Here is a 19315-nt window from a genome sequence, read left to right as displayed (position 1 = left end):
GAGCCACTGCACCCAGTTTATTGTAGCCCTTTGCATAGATAACCTTGTTTGGAAATTGTATCTTCATTTTAACCTGTTGCCTATTGCTGATAATCATTTTGTAGAAACTGAGCTGTTGTGGATATAGGAAATGTGGAAATTCATGGTATGCTGAAGCCTGTGTGTTTCAGAGTTTGATTCTGTATTTGATGCTTAATTGCTTTGTAAATACTGTTGACCTCATCCTTGAACCACAGTTGTTAATATTTGGTTTTTGGAAATAGAATACCAAAATTCTACATGTTTTCCTTTTTGAGGATGGGGTTCTGGTAAAAATCGGAAAACCTGCTAGGCAAATTCTACATCCTTTTTCTGTATTTGTTAATTATTATTTCCTTTTGAGATGGAGTCTTGCTCTGTGGCCCAGGCTGGAGTGCAGTGCTGTGATCTTGGCTCACTACATTTTATGCCTCCTGGGTTAAAGTGATTCTCCTGCTTTAGCCTCCCGAGTTGCTGGGATTACAGGCACCTGCCACCACGCCTGGCTAATTTTTGTATCTTTAGTAGAGACAGGGTTTCACCATGTTGGTCAGGCTGGTCTCAAACTCCTGACCTCAGGTCATCCACCCACCTCGGCCTCCCAAAGTGCTGGGATTACAGGCGTGAGCCACTGTGCCCGGACCTCATCTTTTGCTTTTTAAACCTGTTTTTTTCAAACTCGGCTGCTACTGTTTTCCTTCCTCTAGTTTCCTTTCATTGGGAATGTGAGCATAAGCTTGTTCATGATGGTTGCTGTTTTTTCTCTTTTAGTTGATTGATATTACGGGCAAGAACCAGGATGAATGTGTAATTGCTTTGCACGACTGCAATGGAGATGTCAACAGAGCCATCAATGTTCTTCTGGAAGGAAACCCAGACACGGTAGAGTGCTTATAGTGTTCTAGGACATGGGTCCTCAGTTGAGAGGCTAGTAATGTTCTAAAAGCAGCAAGTGGCAACACAGCTTAAAGCAGAGCACCATTTTCTCGGAGTAAAGTTAGGAACTTTTTTGGTGATTGTTCACCACGGGTTGCTAATACTTAAAATTTGTGTGTACCACATCCTTTTTATGAGGATAATGGTCATAGGAGAAAACAAGTGAAATCAGGCTCTGCTAATTGGCCTGGAATAAATTATTTATTCCAGGCTAGTGACTATTTTCAGGATGTGGGGTTAGGCTGAATTAGAGGTACGATTTGATAGCATTGGTTATCAAATCAATGGAAGATTTCCACTTGTCTTTTTTTATTGCTGTTGAACAAAGTCACTATAATTGATTCTGTTTTTTTTTTTTTTTTTTTTTTTCATTTTATTTTATTTATTTTATATATTTGATTCGGAATTCAGGACATTCCCTTCAATATTAGCTTTGCATTGCATAATAATTCATCATTGCCTGAACTTATTTCTGTTGAGATAGCAGAGGAAAAAGCTTTGTAGGCTGCTGAACATCCCTATAGATGATAGGGATATCTTGGAAGATCTCTTGCCCTGGAATTTAGACAAGTTTCTTTCACTTCTCCCTACTTCATGAGAATTCTGTTTTTGTGCTTGTCTTACGTTTGTACCCAATTGTAATCCTCTGACTGCCTTACTAACCTTTGGAATGTTCCTGCAATGCTTACTAGAGAAATTTTTCTTTTTTTTGAGATAGTTTTGTTCTTGTTGCCCAGGCTGAAGTGCAATGATGTGATCTCAGCTCACTGCAACCTCCGCCTCCCGGGTTCAAGCAATTCTGTCTCATCCACCTGAGTAGCTGGGATTACAAGTACATGCCCCCACGCCTGGCTAATTTTTTGTATTTTTAGTAGATACGGGATTTCATTATATTGGTCAGGCTTGTCTTGAACTCCTGGCCTCAGGTGATTTGCCCACCTCCGCCTCTCAAAAGTGCAGGGATTACAGGTGTGAGCTGCTGTGCCCGGCTGAGAAATTTTTTTTTTTAATGAGCAGTGTATTATTATTATTATTATTATTATTATTATTATTTTGAGATAGGATCTGGCTCTGTGGCCCTGGCTGGAGTGTGGTGACATACTGCAACTTCCTTGTCCTGGTCTTAGGTGGTCCTCCCACTTCAGCCTACGGAGTAGCTGGGTCCACAGGCACACGCCACCACGCCCAACTGATTTTCCTATATTAAGTAGAGCCAGGGTTTCTCCATGTTGCTCAGGCTGGTCTCAAACTCCTGGGCTCAAGCAAACCACCTGCCTTGTCCTCCCAAGTGCTGGGCTTATGGGCATGGGCCACCATTCCTGGCCCAGTATATTATTTTGAAATCATTTTCATTTATTGGGTCTTCTAAGGCTCTTTGGTTGAAATGGATATCAAAATTCATCCTTAGAGATAACTTCTTTTTTGTTAGAGCCTTGCTGTTCCCCAGACTGGAGTGCAGTGGTATGATCTTGGCTCACTGCAACCTCCACCTCCCAGAGTCTTGCTCTGTTGCCCAGGTTAGAATGCAGTGGCATGATCTTGGCTGGCTGCAACCTCCCCCTCCCAGGTTCAGGTGATCCCCATGCCTTGGCCTCCTGAGTAGCTGGGATTTATAGGTGTCTACCGGCACACTCGGCTAATTTTTTTTTTTTTGAGATGGAGTCTCGCTCTGTAGTCCAGGCTGGAATATAGTGGTGCAGTATTGGCTCACTGCAACCTCCGCCTCCCAGATTCAAGTGATTCTGCTGCCTCAGCCTCTTGAGTAACTGGGATTATAGGTACACACCATCATGCCCAGCTAAGTTTTGTATTTTTAGTAGAGACAGGGTTTCACCTTGTTGGCCAGGCTGGTCTCGAACTCCTGATCTTGTGATGTGCCAGCCTCAGCCTCTTAAAGTGCTGGGATTACAGGTGTGAGCCATTGCTCCTGGCCTCATCTGCCTAATTTCTGTATTTTTAGTAGAGTTGGGGGTTTCACCATGTTGGCCAGGCTGGTCTGGAACTCCTGATCTCAAGTGATCCGCCTACCTGTGCCTCCCGAAGTGCTGGGATTACAGGTATGAGCAACTGTGCCCAGTCAAAGATAACAACTTTTTTTTCTTTTGAGACAGAGTCTTGCTGAGTCGCCCAGGCCAGAGTACAGTGGCACCATCTCGGCTCACTGCAACCTCCGCCTCCTGGGTTCAAGCAATTCTCATGCTTCAGCTTCCCAGGTAGCTGAGACTACAGGCCCAAACCACCATTCCTGGTTAATTTTTTTTTTTTTTTTTTTTGAGACGGAGTTTCGCTCTTGTTACCCAGGCTGGAGTGCAATGGCGCGATCTCGGCTCACCGCAACCTCCGCCCCCTGGGTTCAGGCAATTCTCCTGCCTCAGCCTCCGGAGTAGCTAGGATTACAGGCACGCGCCACCGTGCCCAGCTAATTTTTTGTATTTTTAGTAGAGACGGGGTTTCACCGTGTTGACCAGGATGGTCTCGATCTCTTGACCTCGTGATCCACCCGCCTCAGCCTCCCAAAGTGCTGGGATTACAGGCGTGAGCCACCGCGCCCGGCTAATTTTTTGTATTTTAGTGGAGATGGTGTTTCACTATGTTGCCCAGGGTGGTCTCAAACTCCTGAGATTAGGCAATCCACCTGCCTCAACCTCCTAAAGTGTTAGGATTACAGGCATGAGCCATAGAGCTCGGCCTGAGATATAACAACTTCTTGATACTACAGAATCACTCCAGTTAAATGCAGGAGGTTTGTCAATTTCTTTGAGATAATGGGAAATAATAATGGAAAACTTTTACAAATAATTGAATTTAAATTGGTGGATGTTTTTTCTTCAAAAGTGTAGTCCTGGATTAAATTTTACCCTATTGACCTTATTTGAATATTTACTGTCTGGCCAGTCAAGATATAATGCTTTTGATTTGTTTTGGGTTTACTCTAGAATAATTGTCTCCAGATTTTAAGGGGGGAATGAGAGGTGGGGCTGTTTATGTTTTTTTTAAAGTCTTAATGTTTTTTGCATATCACATTTTATCTTGCCTTCCAACATCTTCTGTTCAGTGCTATAAGGCTGATGTTACACAGTATCAAAAAAGGAAACAAGCTGGAGAGTATGGGTTTATGCTACAAATAAACCAGCTACTAGTGAAACCAGTGGGAAGCAAAGTCAGCTACCGGGGATGTTGGTTGTATTTGGGTGGGTGAGATCATTTCAGAACACTGAGGGTGCCTTTGGGAAGATAATAGTGATTCTTTTTTCTTATAGACCCATCTCATGCCAGCAGCAGATGTGCATACAGAGGAGGGAGAAAGGTTTCAGGTTATTGAAACTTGGCAGGTTTTGAGACACTAGCATAAACTCTAAAGGCTGTTTTGAGTCTAGCTTCCAGGTTGTTCCTGGTATATATTTAGCTAAAAGATTGTTCTAACTTAGTGTGAGCCTAAAATGACCCACTAACTGTAATGTATAATAGGGTTGGAAGAGTAAGCAGCAATGAACTACCAAGTTCTAGCTAGATACTTAAATCTTTTAAAAACAAATGAATTAAGAGATGAGGTCTTCCTCTGTCACCCAGGCTGCAGTGCAGTAGTGTGATCACTGTAGTCATGGATACCTGGGTTCAAGCAGTCCTCCCAATGCAACATCCTTAGTTGGGACATCAGATGTGCACCACTACACTCAGCTTTTTTTTTTTTTTTTTTTCCTGAGCTGGAGTCTCGCTCTGTCACCCAGGCTGAAGTGCACTGGCACAATCTTAGCTTACTGCAACCTCTGCCTCCCAGGTTCAAGCGATTCTCCTGCCTCAGCCTCCCAAGTAGCTGTGACTGTAGGTGCCCAACACCACGCTTGGCTAATTTTTGTATTTTTAGTAGAGATGGATTTCATCGTATTGGCCAGGCTGAACCCGAACTCCTGACCTTGTGATCTGCCTGCCTCAGCCTCCCAAAGTGCACCGCACCCAGCCTATTTTTTATTTTTATTTTTTAATTATTTTCATATTTTGAGATGGAGTTTTGCTCTTATAGCCCAGGCCAGAGTGCAATGGCATGATTTTGGCTCACTGCAACCTCTGCCTCCTGGGTTCAAGCATTTTTCCTGCCTCAGCCTCCCAAGTAGCTGGGATTATAGGCATGCGCCACCATGCCTGGCTGATTTTTGTATTTTTAGTAGAGATGGGGTTTTGCCATGTTGGTCAGGCTGGTCTTGAACCTCTGACCTCAGGTGATCCACCCAGCTTGGCCTCCCAAAATGCTGGGATTACAGGCGTGAGCCACCACGCCGGCCCTGGCTATTTTAAAAAATATATATTTTTAGAGGTAAAGTGAAGGTCTCGCTATATTTTGCAGGCTGGTCTCGATCACCTGGCTTCAAGTAGTCTTCCCACCTTAGTGAAATTATTACTTTAGTAAATTGTTTACTGTGGACTATGGACTCTTCATAATATGTAGATATGTATTCATTATTATTATTTAATTTAAAACTTACTGGTTTGGCCGGGCGCGGTGGCTCAAGCCTGTAATCCCAGCACTTTGGGAGGCCGAGGCGGGTGGATCACGAGGTCAAAAGATCAAGACCATCCTGGTCAACATGGTGAAACCCCGTCTCTACTAAAAATACAAAAAAATTAGCTGGGCATGGTGGCACGTGCCTGTAATCCCAGCTACTCAGGAGGCTGAGGCAGGAGAATTTCCTGAACCCAGGAGGCGGAGGTTGCGGTGAGCTGAGATCGTGCCATTGCACTCCAGCCTGGGTAACAAGAGTGAAACTCTGTCTCAAAAAAAAAAAAAAAAACTTGTTTGATGCACTGGCTGACACCTGTAATCCCAGCACTTTAGGAGGCTGAGGCAGGTGAATCACTTGAGGTCAGGAGTTCCGAGACCAGCTTGGCCAACATGGTAAAACCCTGTCTCTACAAAAAATAAAAAAATTAGCCAGGTATGGTGTTGCATGCCTGTAATCCCAGCTACTCGGGAGACTGAGGCATAAGAATCAGTTGAATCTGGGAGGTGGAGGTTGCAGTGGGCCAAGATAAGAGCCACTACACTTTATTTAGCCTAGGTGACCACAGTGAGACTCCATCTCAAAAATCAAATATAAAATTTACCATTTTAGCCTTTTTTTTTTTTTTTTTTTTTTTTTTAAGGCAGTGTCTTGTAATCCCAAAGTGCTGGGTTTACAGGTGTTATCATGTTAGCCACCACATCTGGCTTCACGTAGTCTTCCACCTGTTATAATTTTAAATTTAGTTTTTTTTTTGAAGTTAAAAAACTTTGTGGACTAGATGTGGTTATGCCTGTAATCCTAGCACTTTGGAAGGCTGAGGAGGGAAGATTGCTTAAGGCCAGGTGTTCCAGAGCAGCCTGGCGATATGGTGAGATCCTGCTGTCTCAAAAAAAATAATAATAATTTGCTGGCTGTGGTGGCATGTGCCTGTGGTCTTACCTACTTAGGAGGGTGGGGCAACAGGATCACTTGAGGGCCCAGGAGCTGGAGGCTGCAGTGTGCCATGATCACACCACAGCACTCCAGCCTGGGCTATCAAGTGAGACCTCGTCTCTTAAAAAACTTTATTATGATAAGATATATTATATTATACTTATTGATTTAAAAATCATTCATAATGAGTGTGGCCATTACTACTGTTTATTTCCAGAACTTGTTCATCATCTCAAACAGAAATTCTGTACCCATTAAATAATAAATCCCCATTCTTCCCTGTTCTAACTCCTAAGTAACTTCTTCTATTTTCTTTTTTTTTATGCAAATCTCAGAACTGTCTGAGACTGTTCTGTTTTCTTTTTCACTTTTTTTTTTTTTTTGAGACAGGGTCTCATTCTGTTTCCCAGGCTGGAGTGCAGTGGCGTGATCGTGACTCACTGCGGCCTCTGCCTCCTGGGCTCAAGCAGTTCTACCATCTCGGCCTCCCAAGTAGCTGGGACCACAGGCGTGTGCCACCTGGCTAATTTTGGTATGGTTAGTAGAGATAGGGTTTTGCCATGTTGCCTAGGGTGGTGTCAAACTCCTGGCCTTAAGTGATCCACCTGCCTTGGCCTTGAAAAGTGCTGGGATTACAGGTATGAGGCACCATCCCTGGCCCTGTTTTCTATTTCTATGAATTTGCCTGTTTTAGATGTCTTATAAAAGTGAAATCATACAGTATTTGACCTTTTGTGTCTGACTTATTTCACTTAGCATAATGTTTTAAGGTTCATCCATATTGTGGCATGGGTCAGAATATCCTTCCTTTTTAAGTTTGAGTAATATTCCATTGTAGATATATGTGGCATTTTGTTTACTCATCAGTGGACATTTGAAATTATCTGAAAGTTGTAGACTTAATACTTGATTCCTTAAGTTCTTCAACATGCTTCTCTTAAAGGAAGATACTTTTTTTTTTTTTTTAGGATACTCTTTTCTATGACCATAATACTATTATCAATCCTGATAAAGTTAATAACAAATTTATATTATCTGATACTCAGCCTGTATTCTGAAAGTGATTAGATACTAGGTAGTTGTTACTGTTACTGAGCACTAGGGCCATGATTGAGTTTGATGGTAAGATAATAAAGATCTGAGTCTGGGCTTAGTGGCTTACGCCTGTAATCCTAGCACTTTTGGGAGGCCAAGGTGGGTGGATCCTGATCAAGAGATCGAGACCATCCTGGCCAACATGGTAAAACCCCATCTCTACTAAAAATAGAAAAATTAGCTGGGCGTGGTGGCACGTACCTATTGTCACAGCTACTCAGGAGGCTGAGGCAGGAGAATTGCTTGAACCTGGAGGTTGCGGTGAGCCAAGATTGAGCCACTGCACTCCAGTGTGACAAGGCTTCATCTCAAAAAAAAAAAAAAAAAAAAAAGATAGTGTTGGTGTTTGTTCTGGAAGTTTCGTTTGTACAGGTTTTCTGCAAAAAATGTGTAAACCAGGGTATGTAGTTTTTTTTAAAACTGTTTACAGTGCTTATTTTCCTGAGGAAGAGTCTTTTGCAAGGGTGATTGGCTTATTTTCCTTACCATAGACTTTCCCTCTTGCAATTAGAAATGTATCATAGATACACGTTTTCACGGGGGAAAGTTAAATTGGCTGATGCCGGTTTAGGAAATATAGGGAGAACACTGCAAGTAAGACCTAATGGAGGGCTTCCTATAATCAGTGTCTCTTGGGGTCAGGGCTGTGACTGTTTGATCTTCTTTTATTTTTGTTTTTATGTACTTTTTGTGACAGGGTCTTACTGTGTCATCTAGACTGAGTACAGTTACATTATCATGGCCCACTGTAGCCTCAACCTCCTGGGCTTAAGTGATCATTCTGCCTCAGCCTTCAAGCAGTTGGGATGACAGGAGTGTACCACCACACTTGGCTAATTTTTAAATTTTTAGTAGAGACCAGAGTCTTACTTTGTTGCCTAGGCTGGTCTTGAACTCCTGGCCTCAAGCGATCCTCCTGCCTTGACCTCCCAAAGTGCTGAGGTTACAGGTGTGAGCCACCACACCCAGCCTGATCTCTCTCTTTTTCTTTTGGAGATGGAGGCTCCCTCAGTTGCCCAGGCTGGAGTGCAGTGGTGTGATCTCTGCTCACTGCAACCTCCACCTCCCGGCTTCAAGCAGTTCTCCTGCCCCAGCCTCCTGTGTAGCTGGGATTACAGGTGCGTGCCCCCACGCCCAGCTAATTTTTGTATTTTTAGTAGAGACGGGGTTTCACCATGTTGGTCAGGCTGGTCTCAAACCCCTGACCTCATGATCTACCTGCCTTGGCCTCCCAGAGTGCTGGTATTACAGGTGTGAGCCACCCAGCCTGATGTTTTTAAATGAAATTGCTGTGTGTTTGTGTGTGTCTGTAGGTAGGTAGATATAGTTATTTTCCTCATAAATTTATGGATGAAATTAGAGAATATGCCCAAGAGTAGAATGCTGCTCATTCATTCTGAATTCATAGGTAACTTTTAGAAACATTGTTTTCTTTTTTGCTTTATTTGATATGAGTGATGCTATAAAAAGTTGAGGGCCATTGACTCCAAATGGAATTAGTGTTTTTTTTTTAGCCCAGGAAATAATACTTGAAAGATAGGGCCCAATTGATAGGTCCTTCGACTAATATGCTAAGTGCCTGAATTAGATAGAGGTCTTCGTAATCCTCTTGGAAGTGATCCCTGCAATCTGTTACCTATAAGTACCTTCCCTACAAAAAAGACTTTACGGCCGGGCACGGTGGCTCACGTCTGTAATCCCAGCACTTTGGGTGCAGTGGCTCACATCTGTAACCCCAGCACTTTGAGAGGCTGAGGTGGGCGGATCACCTGTGGTCAGGAGTTAGAGACCAGCCTGACCAACATGGTGAAACCCTGTCTCTACTAAAAATACAAAAATTCACTGGGCATGGTGTCGCATACCTGAAATCCCGGTAGTCAAGAGAGTCAAGCAGAGAACTGCTTGAACCTGGGAGGTGGAGGTTGCAGTAAGCCAAGATCATGCCACTGTACTCGAGGCTGGGTGACAGAGCGAGACTCCGTCTCCAAAAAAAAAAAAACCCAATAAAAAACCAAAAAGGACTTCACTTTTGGTAGTATAATGTATAAAATATTTAAACAGAAGTAAAAGTAAACTAATGGTAGTGTCTTAGACATGGATGCTGAGAGAAGAATGGTTAAGTCAATCACTTGTGCCAGCTTTCATCTCTGGTGTCCTGATAGCAGTTCATATTGATTAGATATGAATGCTCTACCCTTCTATAGCATTCCTGGGAGATGGTCGGGAAGAAGAAGGGAGTCTCAGGCCAGAAGGATGGTGGCCAGACGGAATCCAACGAGGAAGGCAAAGAAAATCGAGACCGGGACAGAGACTATAGTCGGCGACGTGGTGGGCCACCAAGACGGGGAAGAGGTGCCAGCCGTGGACGAGAGTGTATGCATGGGGCTTTATCAAAACCAGCTGTGGGTCAGTAATGTCTAGACTCTAGGGATGTGCCAGGGCCCTGCTAGGCAGGACCCAGGAACCATTATATTACCCTTTTGCTTTTCTTGCCATCATCTCTTTTGAGACCTTGATGTCTCTTGCATGTAGCCTTTTCTACCAGCAGCCACCATTCTGGCATGAGATTACCCTGTAGTCATTTGTAAAGTTAAATTTGGCTTACAGCTCTCCATTAAGGCACATTACCATTCCACGAGTAACATGTTACCATTCTTCCAGCTCATTTTCTCTTGTTTTTTTGTATTGTCAATACCATATTACATACCACTTATGGATTTATATATATACTATTGATTGTGCTCTGGCCATCTGTTTTTTTTTTTTTTTTTTTTTTTTTTTTTTCTTTTAATTTTTATTTTTATTTCAGTTCGAGGTCAGGAAAATGGATTGGATGGCACCAAGAGTGGAGGGCCTTCTGGAAGAGGAACGGAAAGAGGCAGAAGGGGCCGTGGCCGAGGCAGAGGTGATCAGTTTGCTGGGGGATGGATATTGGGAGCAGGTTACTCTTTCCTTCATTAGGGGTCTACTTTACTTTTTTTTAGAGGTAGTCTCACTGTCACCCAGGCTGGAGTGCAATGGCACAATCATAGCTCACTGCAGCCCCAGATTCCTGGGCTCCAGTGATCTTCCTGCCTGACCCGCTGTAGCAGATAAGACTACAGGTGGCCACCACTACACCTGGCTAATTTTTATTTTTTTTTTTTTTGAGTCAGAGTCTTGCTGTGTCACCCAGACTGAAGTGCAGTGACTCCATCTTGGCTCACTGCAACTTCTACTTTTAGTAGACACAAGGTTTCACCATGTTGCCCAGGCTGGTCTCGAACTCCTAACCTCAGGTGATCTGCCCACCTCAGCCTCACAAAGCCCTGGAATTATAGGTGCGACCTAGCTAATTCCTTTTTTGTTTATTCTTTTCCTTTTTTTTTTTTTTTTTTTTTTTTTTTGAGACAGAGTTTTGCACTTGTTGCCCAGGCTGGTGTGCAGTGATGTGATCTTAGCTCACTGCAACCTCTACATCCCGGGTTCAAGTGATTCTCTTGCCTCAGCCTCCCGTGTAGCTGGGATTACAAGTGTGCACCACTATGCCCAGTTAATTTTTGTATTTTGAGTAGAGATGGAGTTTCACCACATTGGCCAGGCTGGTCTCCAACTCCTGATCTCAAGTGATCCACTCACCTTGCTAATTTTTAAATAGTTTGGTAGAGATGGAGTCTGAGTGTATTGCCTAAGGTGATCTCAAACTCCTGGCTTCAAGGGATCCTCCTGCTTGGCCTGCCAAAATGCTGAGGTTATAGGCGTGAGCCAGGGTACTTGGCTCCAGGGTCTACTTTGTTAAAAAGCAAATTAACATGGAGTCTAGTTACATTAATTCTTGAGGTGTCACTCATATACTAGAGATTGCAGAAAGGGAGAGTGAGAAAGAAGGTAGATGTCATTTCCTCTAGTCTTTATTGCTGATACTATATTTGCTTGAGGACGTGGCCGTTTGAGCAGCAAAAGAATAATCTCTCAGCAGTAGTGATTGTCCTACTCACTGATGTGTAACATGGGACAGAAAGAAAGAATATCTGATAATATCAACCACTTATTATTCCAGAGCTGTCTCAGCTGGCAAGGTAGTTTTTTTAATTTTTGAGGCAAGGTTTCACTGTCACCCTGGCTGGAGTGCAGTAGTGTGTTCTCAGCTCATTGCTACCTCTGCCTCCCGGGCTCAAGTGATCCTCCTGCCGCAGCCCACTAAAGACCTGGGACTGTAGGCACATTCTACCACACTTGGTTAATTTTTGTACTTTTTATAGTGATAGGGTTTTGCTCTATTGCCTAGGCTGATCTTGAACTTCTGGATGCAAGCAGTCTGCCCACCTCAGCCTCTCAAAGTGCTGGGATTGCTGGCAAGAGTCACTGTGCCTGCCTGGCAAGGAAATTTTATATCAACTTCTAAAATACATCTCTCTTCTCTTTTTCTCATTCTTTCTTTAGGTGGCTCTGGTAGGCGAGGAGGAAGGTTTTCTGCTCAAGGAATGGGGTAAGTTTCATTGATTAGTGTCTTAATTTTTTTTCCCTTAAAAATTACTGTAGGAAAAAAAAAATTACTGTAGGCAGCCTTAACCAAAATGATCAGAATGATTTCTAGACTATATAGTCAGAAAGATGTGGGGACTTAGGGTTCATTTCTTAGGGGTAAACATTTACCACCTGGATCATTACCTGTATCATATATATCTTTATTTGAATCAATATACCTGCTCTTTTCAGAATATCTTAGCTATAAGTCGATTATGCCATGAAATTTTGGGTAGAGTGATAAGTGAGAAAAAGTAGATAACACACAGGAATGGGGCCATGATAGAGCCGTACTAGGAAAGATACAGACAAGATTTTGATTCTTTGAGTTAATATTTGCCTAAGCTGCTTAGAGGTCAGAGACTCTTTTAAGCTTTATTTTTTTCCAGAACCTTTAACCCAGCTGATTATGCAGAGCCAGCCAATACTGATGATAACTATGGCAATAGTAGCGGCAATACGTGGAACAACACTGGCCACTTTGAACCAGATGATGGGACGAGTGAGTGACCATTTGTCCTTCATTTCTTGTCTCTGGGAATCTAAGGAAATATTTTTTTCTGGTTATGGTTATGGTAAAACATGGAAGAATAGTGTTTGGTTGTGGAGATAGGGTGAGAAAAGACTAGCAATTGTATTGCTATATATACTCTTTATATACCCTGTGCCTTTTTGCACATTGTGCATGCTATTTCAATTAATGCTGCTCAATATTGTGTGAAATAATCGTTATTTATCATCACTTTGCAGATGACAAAACAAAGACCAAAAGAGAGGTTATAAATTTGCTCGTATTTGAATTTAGCATTGTTTGACACTGAAAGTCCATGCTCTTTCAATTATACTATGTCACTGCTGTTAGGTCGAAGTGTATTTTCTAGTGTTTATGTTAGGGTAGCTTTGCCTCGTGAAAAGATAGCCAGCATTCATAAAGCCACTGCTCGTAAAGATGAACAGGACCCAGAATCAAAGTCCACACTATCCATTTATTTGTTTTCTGTTACCCAGATAAGAATATCCTTTTTTCCCTTTATTTTTGGGACATGTCAGTATCTGAACAAGATGATTTTGAAATCTCTCTAGCCTTTTTGTGCCCTGTGGAAGAGCCTTCTTGGTGTGATGGAGTATTCAGGATTTGAATAAGATTACTTTTTGTTGACTGACTTTGGTGCCTTTGTCTGGGCTGGATATAAATATTTAAAGATAATGTAAGCTGTGGTGTACACCTAAGATGTGTTTTGGGGTGGATACATGTGCCATTTTTAATAAGAGCAGTTTATTTTTTGAGATGGAGTCTCACTCTGTCGCCAGGTTGGAGTGTAGCGGCATGATCTAGGCTCACAGCAACCTCTGCCTCCTGGGTTAAAGTGATTCTCCTGCTTCAGCCTCCCAAGTAGCTGGGACTACACGTGTGTACCACCACACCCAGCCAATTTTTTATATTTTTAATAGAGACAGGGTTTCACCATGTTGACCAGGATGATCTCTATCTCTTGACCTCATGATCGCCCGCCTTGGCCTCCCACAGTGCTGGGATGTGAGCCACCCCACCCTGCCAAGCAGTTCATTTTAATAAGAAAACTCTGAAGTATTCTTCTTGAGAACAGCTACCTCATTCTGGCTGAGCTAGCACATTAGAGCCTAAGGCTTTTTTTCCTATGACAAAGGGGGATGAGTGGAGCCTGAAATAGGCTCTTTGACTCCTTACCTGTTTAAATTTGCCTTGTCGTCTTTCACAGATATGTGATCTCTGGGTCTTTAGGAGAGTCTTTGGCACAAATAGCTTCTCACCTTTTTCCTGCAATATATAATTCCTGAGATTCTGAATGTTGCCTGCCTTTTGTTCACCAAGCTGCCGTCTTATAAATTCATTTTTACACATTTAATGGGTGGAGGCTGAAGTTGAGTTACAAGAATAGGTATCTTTGAATTTCTGCATTGTTTATTTATGAAATGTCCTGTTACAGTTTAACTACTATACTTTGGAGGCAATCGAACTACTCTTCATTAATCTCTTGATGGATTTGTAGAGGCAGTGGTAGCAGTCTCAATAACAAATAAGTTACTGTTCTTGAGCTTTAGTTTACCCCTGGGTATTTGGCTTTTTATATTTGGCGGATAAGATGATGGAAGTTAAAAAGTTTGTTTTTTGTTGTGAATAGAAATTCACCCATGGGGTCCCAGTCCCTAACTTTGGCTGTCTTCAGTAAGGATCTGGTTGGGAAACAGGGAAAGGTAAAGTGTGTGTGTTAATTTCTACTGAGTAGGAAAGGGAGCAAATTTGGAAGGCCGCAACTAGAAATCTGATTTGTGGCTGAATGTGATGCCACTATCATCTTGTTAGTGTGAAAGTGTTGGTTATAGCTTCATGAATTCCCATTGTTGTTAATTTGTTTCTATTTATTATTATTATTATGTTTGAGACAGAGTCTTGCTTTGTCACCCATGCTGGCATTCAGTGGTGCGATCTTGGCTTACTGCATCCTTCCGCCTCCCAAGTTCAAGCTCTTCTCATGTCTCAGCCTCCCAGGTAGCTGGGGCTACAGGTGCACGCCACCACACATGGCTAATTTTTGTAATTTTAGTAGAGATGGGGCTTCAACGTGTTGTCCAGGCTGGTCTCAAACTCCTGGCCTTAATTGATATACCTGCCTTGGTGTCCCAAAGTGCTGGGATTACAGGTGTTAGCCACCATGCCTGGCTGTTGTTAGTTTCATGATGTGAACATACCTTCATGCATGGTCTCTTTTTATGTTTTCCTGATAGCAAACTTCAAATTCCCCTTTAAATCAAAAAAATAAATCCAAACCTACCCTTACAGTATCCACAGGTACAGTGGGAGTTATGTATTGGGGCAGACATTCTCATTTACAAGCCAAATTTCACTGGTTGTTTTTTCTTTTCTTGTCTTTTTTGTTTCAGGACTTGATTTCATTGGGGTTGAGGGGTCAAATTATCCCCGAAAATTTCAGACTGCTCCTGGTATGATACATCCAGGCGCCTAACTGCCCCGGATATTTTTGTAGATTTTTATGAGCTGAAATATCTGTGGATATGTCATTTTTCTATCTTTCTGCTTTTTCTCTTTCTGCCTTTTTCTCTCATGTTTTCAATGTCCACTTTTCTGTTTATTTAATGAATATCTGACAGTTACATTGATTGCTTTCTGCTAATGGAATGGAAACCCTAGTCTGTTGTTTAGAGCATTTCCTTCTTACTGTTCCTTAATGCTTCCTCAAATCTCTCTTCCTCAGTCATGACCATATACCCAAATAGGAACATATCAGTTAGGTATCTACGTTCCTCCTTTCCATCCCAGTTGAAGTCATCAGTGTGCAAAAAAAAAAAATTCTTGCATTGAGAGCCTAGATTAGATAACCTGTTAGATCACATTTAACTCTAGGATTGTATGTAAGTGCTAACTCATCTTAGATTCCATTGAGCCAAAATAAGATGGATGTCAGTGAGAAGAAAGTGTGGTATCAATGAAGAGGGAGAAAAGAATGTGGTTTGTGACTTGTCTGTACGGAGATTGGACTTTGGTTTGGAGAATATTGTCATTATTAAGTGATTTGGGATTTCCCTGCTACAATTTTAACATTTTCCTGGGAAAGTCTTTACAATGAATATATTTTCCTCTAGGAAGTAAGATTTTTTTCATTATTAAATGTTTAGAAGAATTTCAGATGGGTTTTATAGGTGTTAGAATACTTCTTTTCAGTGACGCAGTATCTGAATGTCAGACTTTTCATTTCATTCTTGTAAGCTTTTTCCAGCAGGAGAGAAGGCTTGAAGAGTTATATATTATTCTAGCAAGAAAATAAGGGTGTTCGTGTCCCTTCTTCAGACAGGTTCTTGTTTTTACTATGCCTTTGGCTGAAGGGAAGAATCCTGGTTCTCAAAAACATTTTCATCCCTATTAGGAAGGTTGTTTGTTTGCTTTTGGATTTCTCCAGTAGAAACTGTATATCCCAGCTTCAATATTACCAGCAAACACAAGGAGAGTGTATACTCCCATTGTCTGTGCCATGACCTTAGCAAGTCAGATTTTAAGTTCTGTATGAGTAGGGTTAGGACAGTAATTAAAATCCATATTTGATTTTTCAATCTTGTTTATTGTCTTTTGAAGAGAACAGATCTATAGGGGCTTTTCTTTTCTTTTTTTTTTCTTTTTTTTTAATTTCCCTGAGATGGAGTCTTGCTCTGTGGCCCAGGCTGGAGTGCAGTGGCATGATCTCAGTTCACTGCAACCTCCACCTCCCAAGTTCAGGCGATTCTCCTGCCTTAAGCGTCCTGAGTAGCTGGGATTACAGGCATGTGCCATCACGCCTGGCTAATTTGTATTTTTAGTAGAGACGAGGTTTCATCATGTTGGCCAGGCTGGTCTCGAACTCCTGACCTCAGGTGATCTGCCTTCCTCAGCCTTCCAAAGTGCTGGGATTACAGGTGTGAACCACTACACCTGGCTGGGGCTTTTCGTATAGTTATATAGTTAAACCAATAAGATCTATAAACTTGACTTCTGCTGAATATATGCATTTTTAATCCAGTTCTCATAGCAGATAGTTTTCACTGCCCTCAGTTTGGGTTTCAAACCCATCCTTCTTCACTGCTCCTTCACTAACCATTATGTGGTAACCATTTGTGTTTCTCTATCAGTGCTACTATCCTTCTTCAGACTGCCTGCAGTTTTCTTTTTGTCTTATACTAGATAAATAGGTATAGTTTGCATGTTATGGTTTAAATTAGCTGCTGCCATTTCACCGAACCACTAAATCAGACCTGAGGGTGTTAAAGATACTGTTTGGAGCTTTGAGTTGTTGTTGTCTCCCCCGACCCCCATCGCTGCTCTGTAACAAAAACTGGAAGTAGCTATGAAATCATAATCTTATTAAAACCCTGGTACTCTCAGGTATCCCTTTCTAAAGAGTCTTTCCCTACCTCTAAAGCCCAAGAATTTCTTCTGATTGCTAAATTTTAGTCACACTTTTGGCTGCCAAAAAAATTAATAAAATAATGTTTTCTACACAGTGCTTTGTACTGGCATTTAATAGGTTATGTCACTATTTTTCTTTATTCTCAGGTGCATGGAGGACTGCAACAGAGGAATGGGGGACTGAAGATTGGAATGAAGATGTAGGTATTCCCAGGTCATTCCTCACTAATGCCTTCTATCCCTAAGTGGTGTTTAGGGATAGAAAATGGGTATGTTTCTACCCTTCAAAATTCACCCTTAAGATTCTGACCCAAAACTTTTACATCCAAAATAGTGTTCTGAGCCAGAACATTTCACATATGTTATATGAAGGAGACTGGGCATGAACAGGACTCTGGAACCACACTATGGAAAGGGCAAGTGCACTTGTGTAAGTCCAATATCTGATTGTCGGATTTATTCCAGGAAGAGATTGGTGGTTGGGTAGGGCACGAGAAATGGAGTTAGGCAGGTAGTGCATTGAGTAACAGCTGCTGGTGGTACATGACTACTTGGAGCATTTAAGTATTTGCTATAAGGTCCTGTAATGGATTGGCAGTGGATACAAAGTGAGTGTTGTGGTACCAAATCCTCAAACTTGTAGTCTGGTTGACTCGGGAACCCTTTTATTTATTTATTTGAAGTCCAACTGTATAATTGTAATTGAGATGAATATGTGTAGACTTGGCTATCTGCCACCTTGACTCAACTTGGAAACCTCATAGATGGGTGGCACGTAAACAAGCTGTGTGAATTCATTTGAGTACTACCTGAGTGTAAGAATTTTGCTGATTCCTGGTCACAGTCAAGCTTTTCCTATGAATTATGGTTTTCAGTGATCATGGATAAACCCTTGTTTTTACGTTTTTAATCTATGTACTTTTCTATACTTTCATGTAGTCAGGCAAGACAGCTTTTGCGATAAGAGAAATGACATGTGAAGACTTTTGATTGCCAATTCTGGGTTTTTAAAATTTCAGAGGCATCAGCATCATAGTATGATTATTTTCTGTTGTATCATCAATGAACTAGCCTGCTTTGTGAAAATGGGCAAATTATGCTCCTTGCTGAGATTTGGCTTGTCTGCTTAAGCAACTTTGAGAGAATGATACATGGTGTTGGATGTTGAGTGGGGAGTGGATTCTCTGTTTTTTAGCGATTTTAATCAAGAAATAAAAACAAAACCCAAATCAACTTTTAATAGTAGGGAAAGTTAATCCCTGCATTTGCTTACCTAGGTTTGATGCCTTAATAGTGGAAAGACTAGATGACATAAAGTCAATATTAAGGCAAAAATGGCATCTAGTTAAAATTATCTCTGAAAAAACCTTATTTCACCTGCACTTGGGCCTTTACTGCTCAAAAGCCGAAAATGAACTTTTTTTTCTTTCTTTCTTCATCTTGGTTATGATCTTTCTTGGGAGGGGTGGGGCTATGAAGGGAGTAGTAGAAGACAAGTGTGATTGGGGTAGAGGTGGGAGTTGGAACTACAATGGGAAAGTATAGAGGGATTTTCTTTTCTTTTTTTATATGTAGCGTGCCTGTAAGTTCAGCATGCATATGATCATGTGACTCCACTATATTTTATTGGGTTCCTTGGCTCTACTCTTTCTTTGGCTGAAACCATTGAGCATATATTGAAGGGTTTGAAAGTCAATCCATTCAGGGTTCCTCAGGGTAGTTTTCTTTTTATAGGGCTTTCACTTTTTCTTGATGTTGGATTCCCCTTACCTATGCCAAATTTCTGACTGTAGCATCCCTGATACCCAGAGCGACTAATTACTCTGTTTTCCAGCTTTCTGAGACCAAGATCTTCACTGCCTCTAATGTGTCTTCAGTGCCTCTGCCTGCGGAGAATGTGACAATCACTGCTGGTCAGAGGCAAGTGTGCAGTAAAATTTAGTACCCTTTCTTAAAGACATCTGCTGAGATAACTGTGAGACTGAGAGGCATTGGCCTTTATAAATTCCCATGGTGTTGGTGATAATAACCAAATTACATTCCATTCCTCTTTAGTTGATTGAGAGACTTCTAAGACTTAGTGCTAGTTAATCTATTAAATGGAAGTTCATATGTTATAATTTTAAAGTTGATTCTCCCCCTAAATAGCGCTTTAATTACAAAGATCAGCCTTTCATATCACCAGTGCTGAGTATATAACTTGTTTTGAAATAAGTCAGGGAAAAAAGAACGAAAAGTGGAAATGTTTTTATTTCTGAATTTTTTTAGAACTGTTCAGTAGTTTCTTCTGTTCTCTGAGCCCACTGAGTAAAACGGTCATTTTTTTCCTTTGGATCAACAGGATTCAGTTAATAAATGTTTTAGAATTTGAATCTCTAGGGATCACTGGTAG

At 41.6% G+C, this 19315-nt stretch overlaps 1 protein-coding gene across 37 annotated transcripts in view; it reads left to right on the top strand.

The window, feature by feature from the left end:
• UBAP2L (ubiquitin associated protein 2 like) overlaps positions 1 to 19315 on the top strand; it is a 56393-nt gene that overhangs the window by 7903 nt on the left and 29175 nt on the right. For 17 of the 37 annotated variants that reach the window (XM_032265069.1, XM_032265063.1, XM_032265068.1 and 14 more), the window contains exons 4-10: positions 790 to 900; positions 9686 to 9854; positions 10291 to 10386; positions 11904 to 11949; positions 12377 to 12489; positions 17071 to 17123; positions 18758 to 18843. In XM_032265069.1, coding sequence (XP_032120960.1) covers positions 790 to 900; positions 9686 to 9854; positions 10291 to 10386; positions 11904 to 11949; positions 12377 to 12489; positions 17071 to 17123; positions 18758 to 18843 — 674 coding nt within the window. Of the gene's footprint in view, positions 1 to 789; positions 901 to 9685; positions 9888 to 10290; positions 10387 to 11903; positions 11950 to 12376; positions 12490 to 14909; positions 14970 to 17070; positions 17124 to 18757; positions 18844 to 19315 lie in introns of all 37 variants that reach the window. The other 20 variants (XM_032265053.1, XM_032265045.1, XM_032265052.1 and 17 more) reach the window with 3 other exon arrangements.

The sequence above is a fragment of the Sapajus apella genome, unplaced genomic scaffold, assembly GCF_009761245.1.
Source record: "Sapajus apella isolate SASKATOON/1434 unplaced genomic scaffold, GSC_monkey_1.0 scaffold148, whole genome shotgun sequence".
Classification (NCBI taxonomy): domain Eukaryota; kingdom Metazoa; phylum Chordata; class Mammalia; order Primates; family Cebidae; genus Sapajus; species Sapajus apella.
Note: the sequence above shows the minus strand (reverse complement) of the source record. Positions and strands in the feature narration are given on the sequence as shown.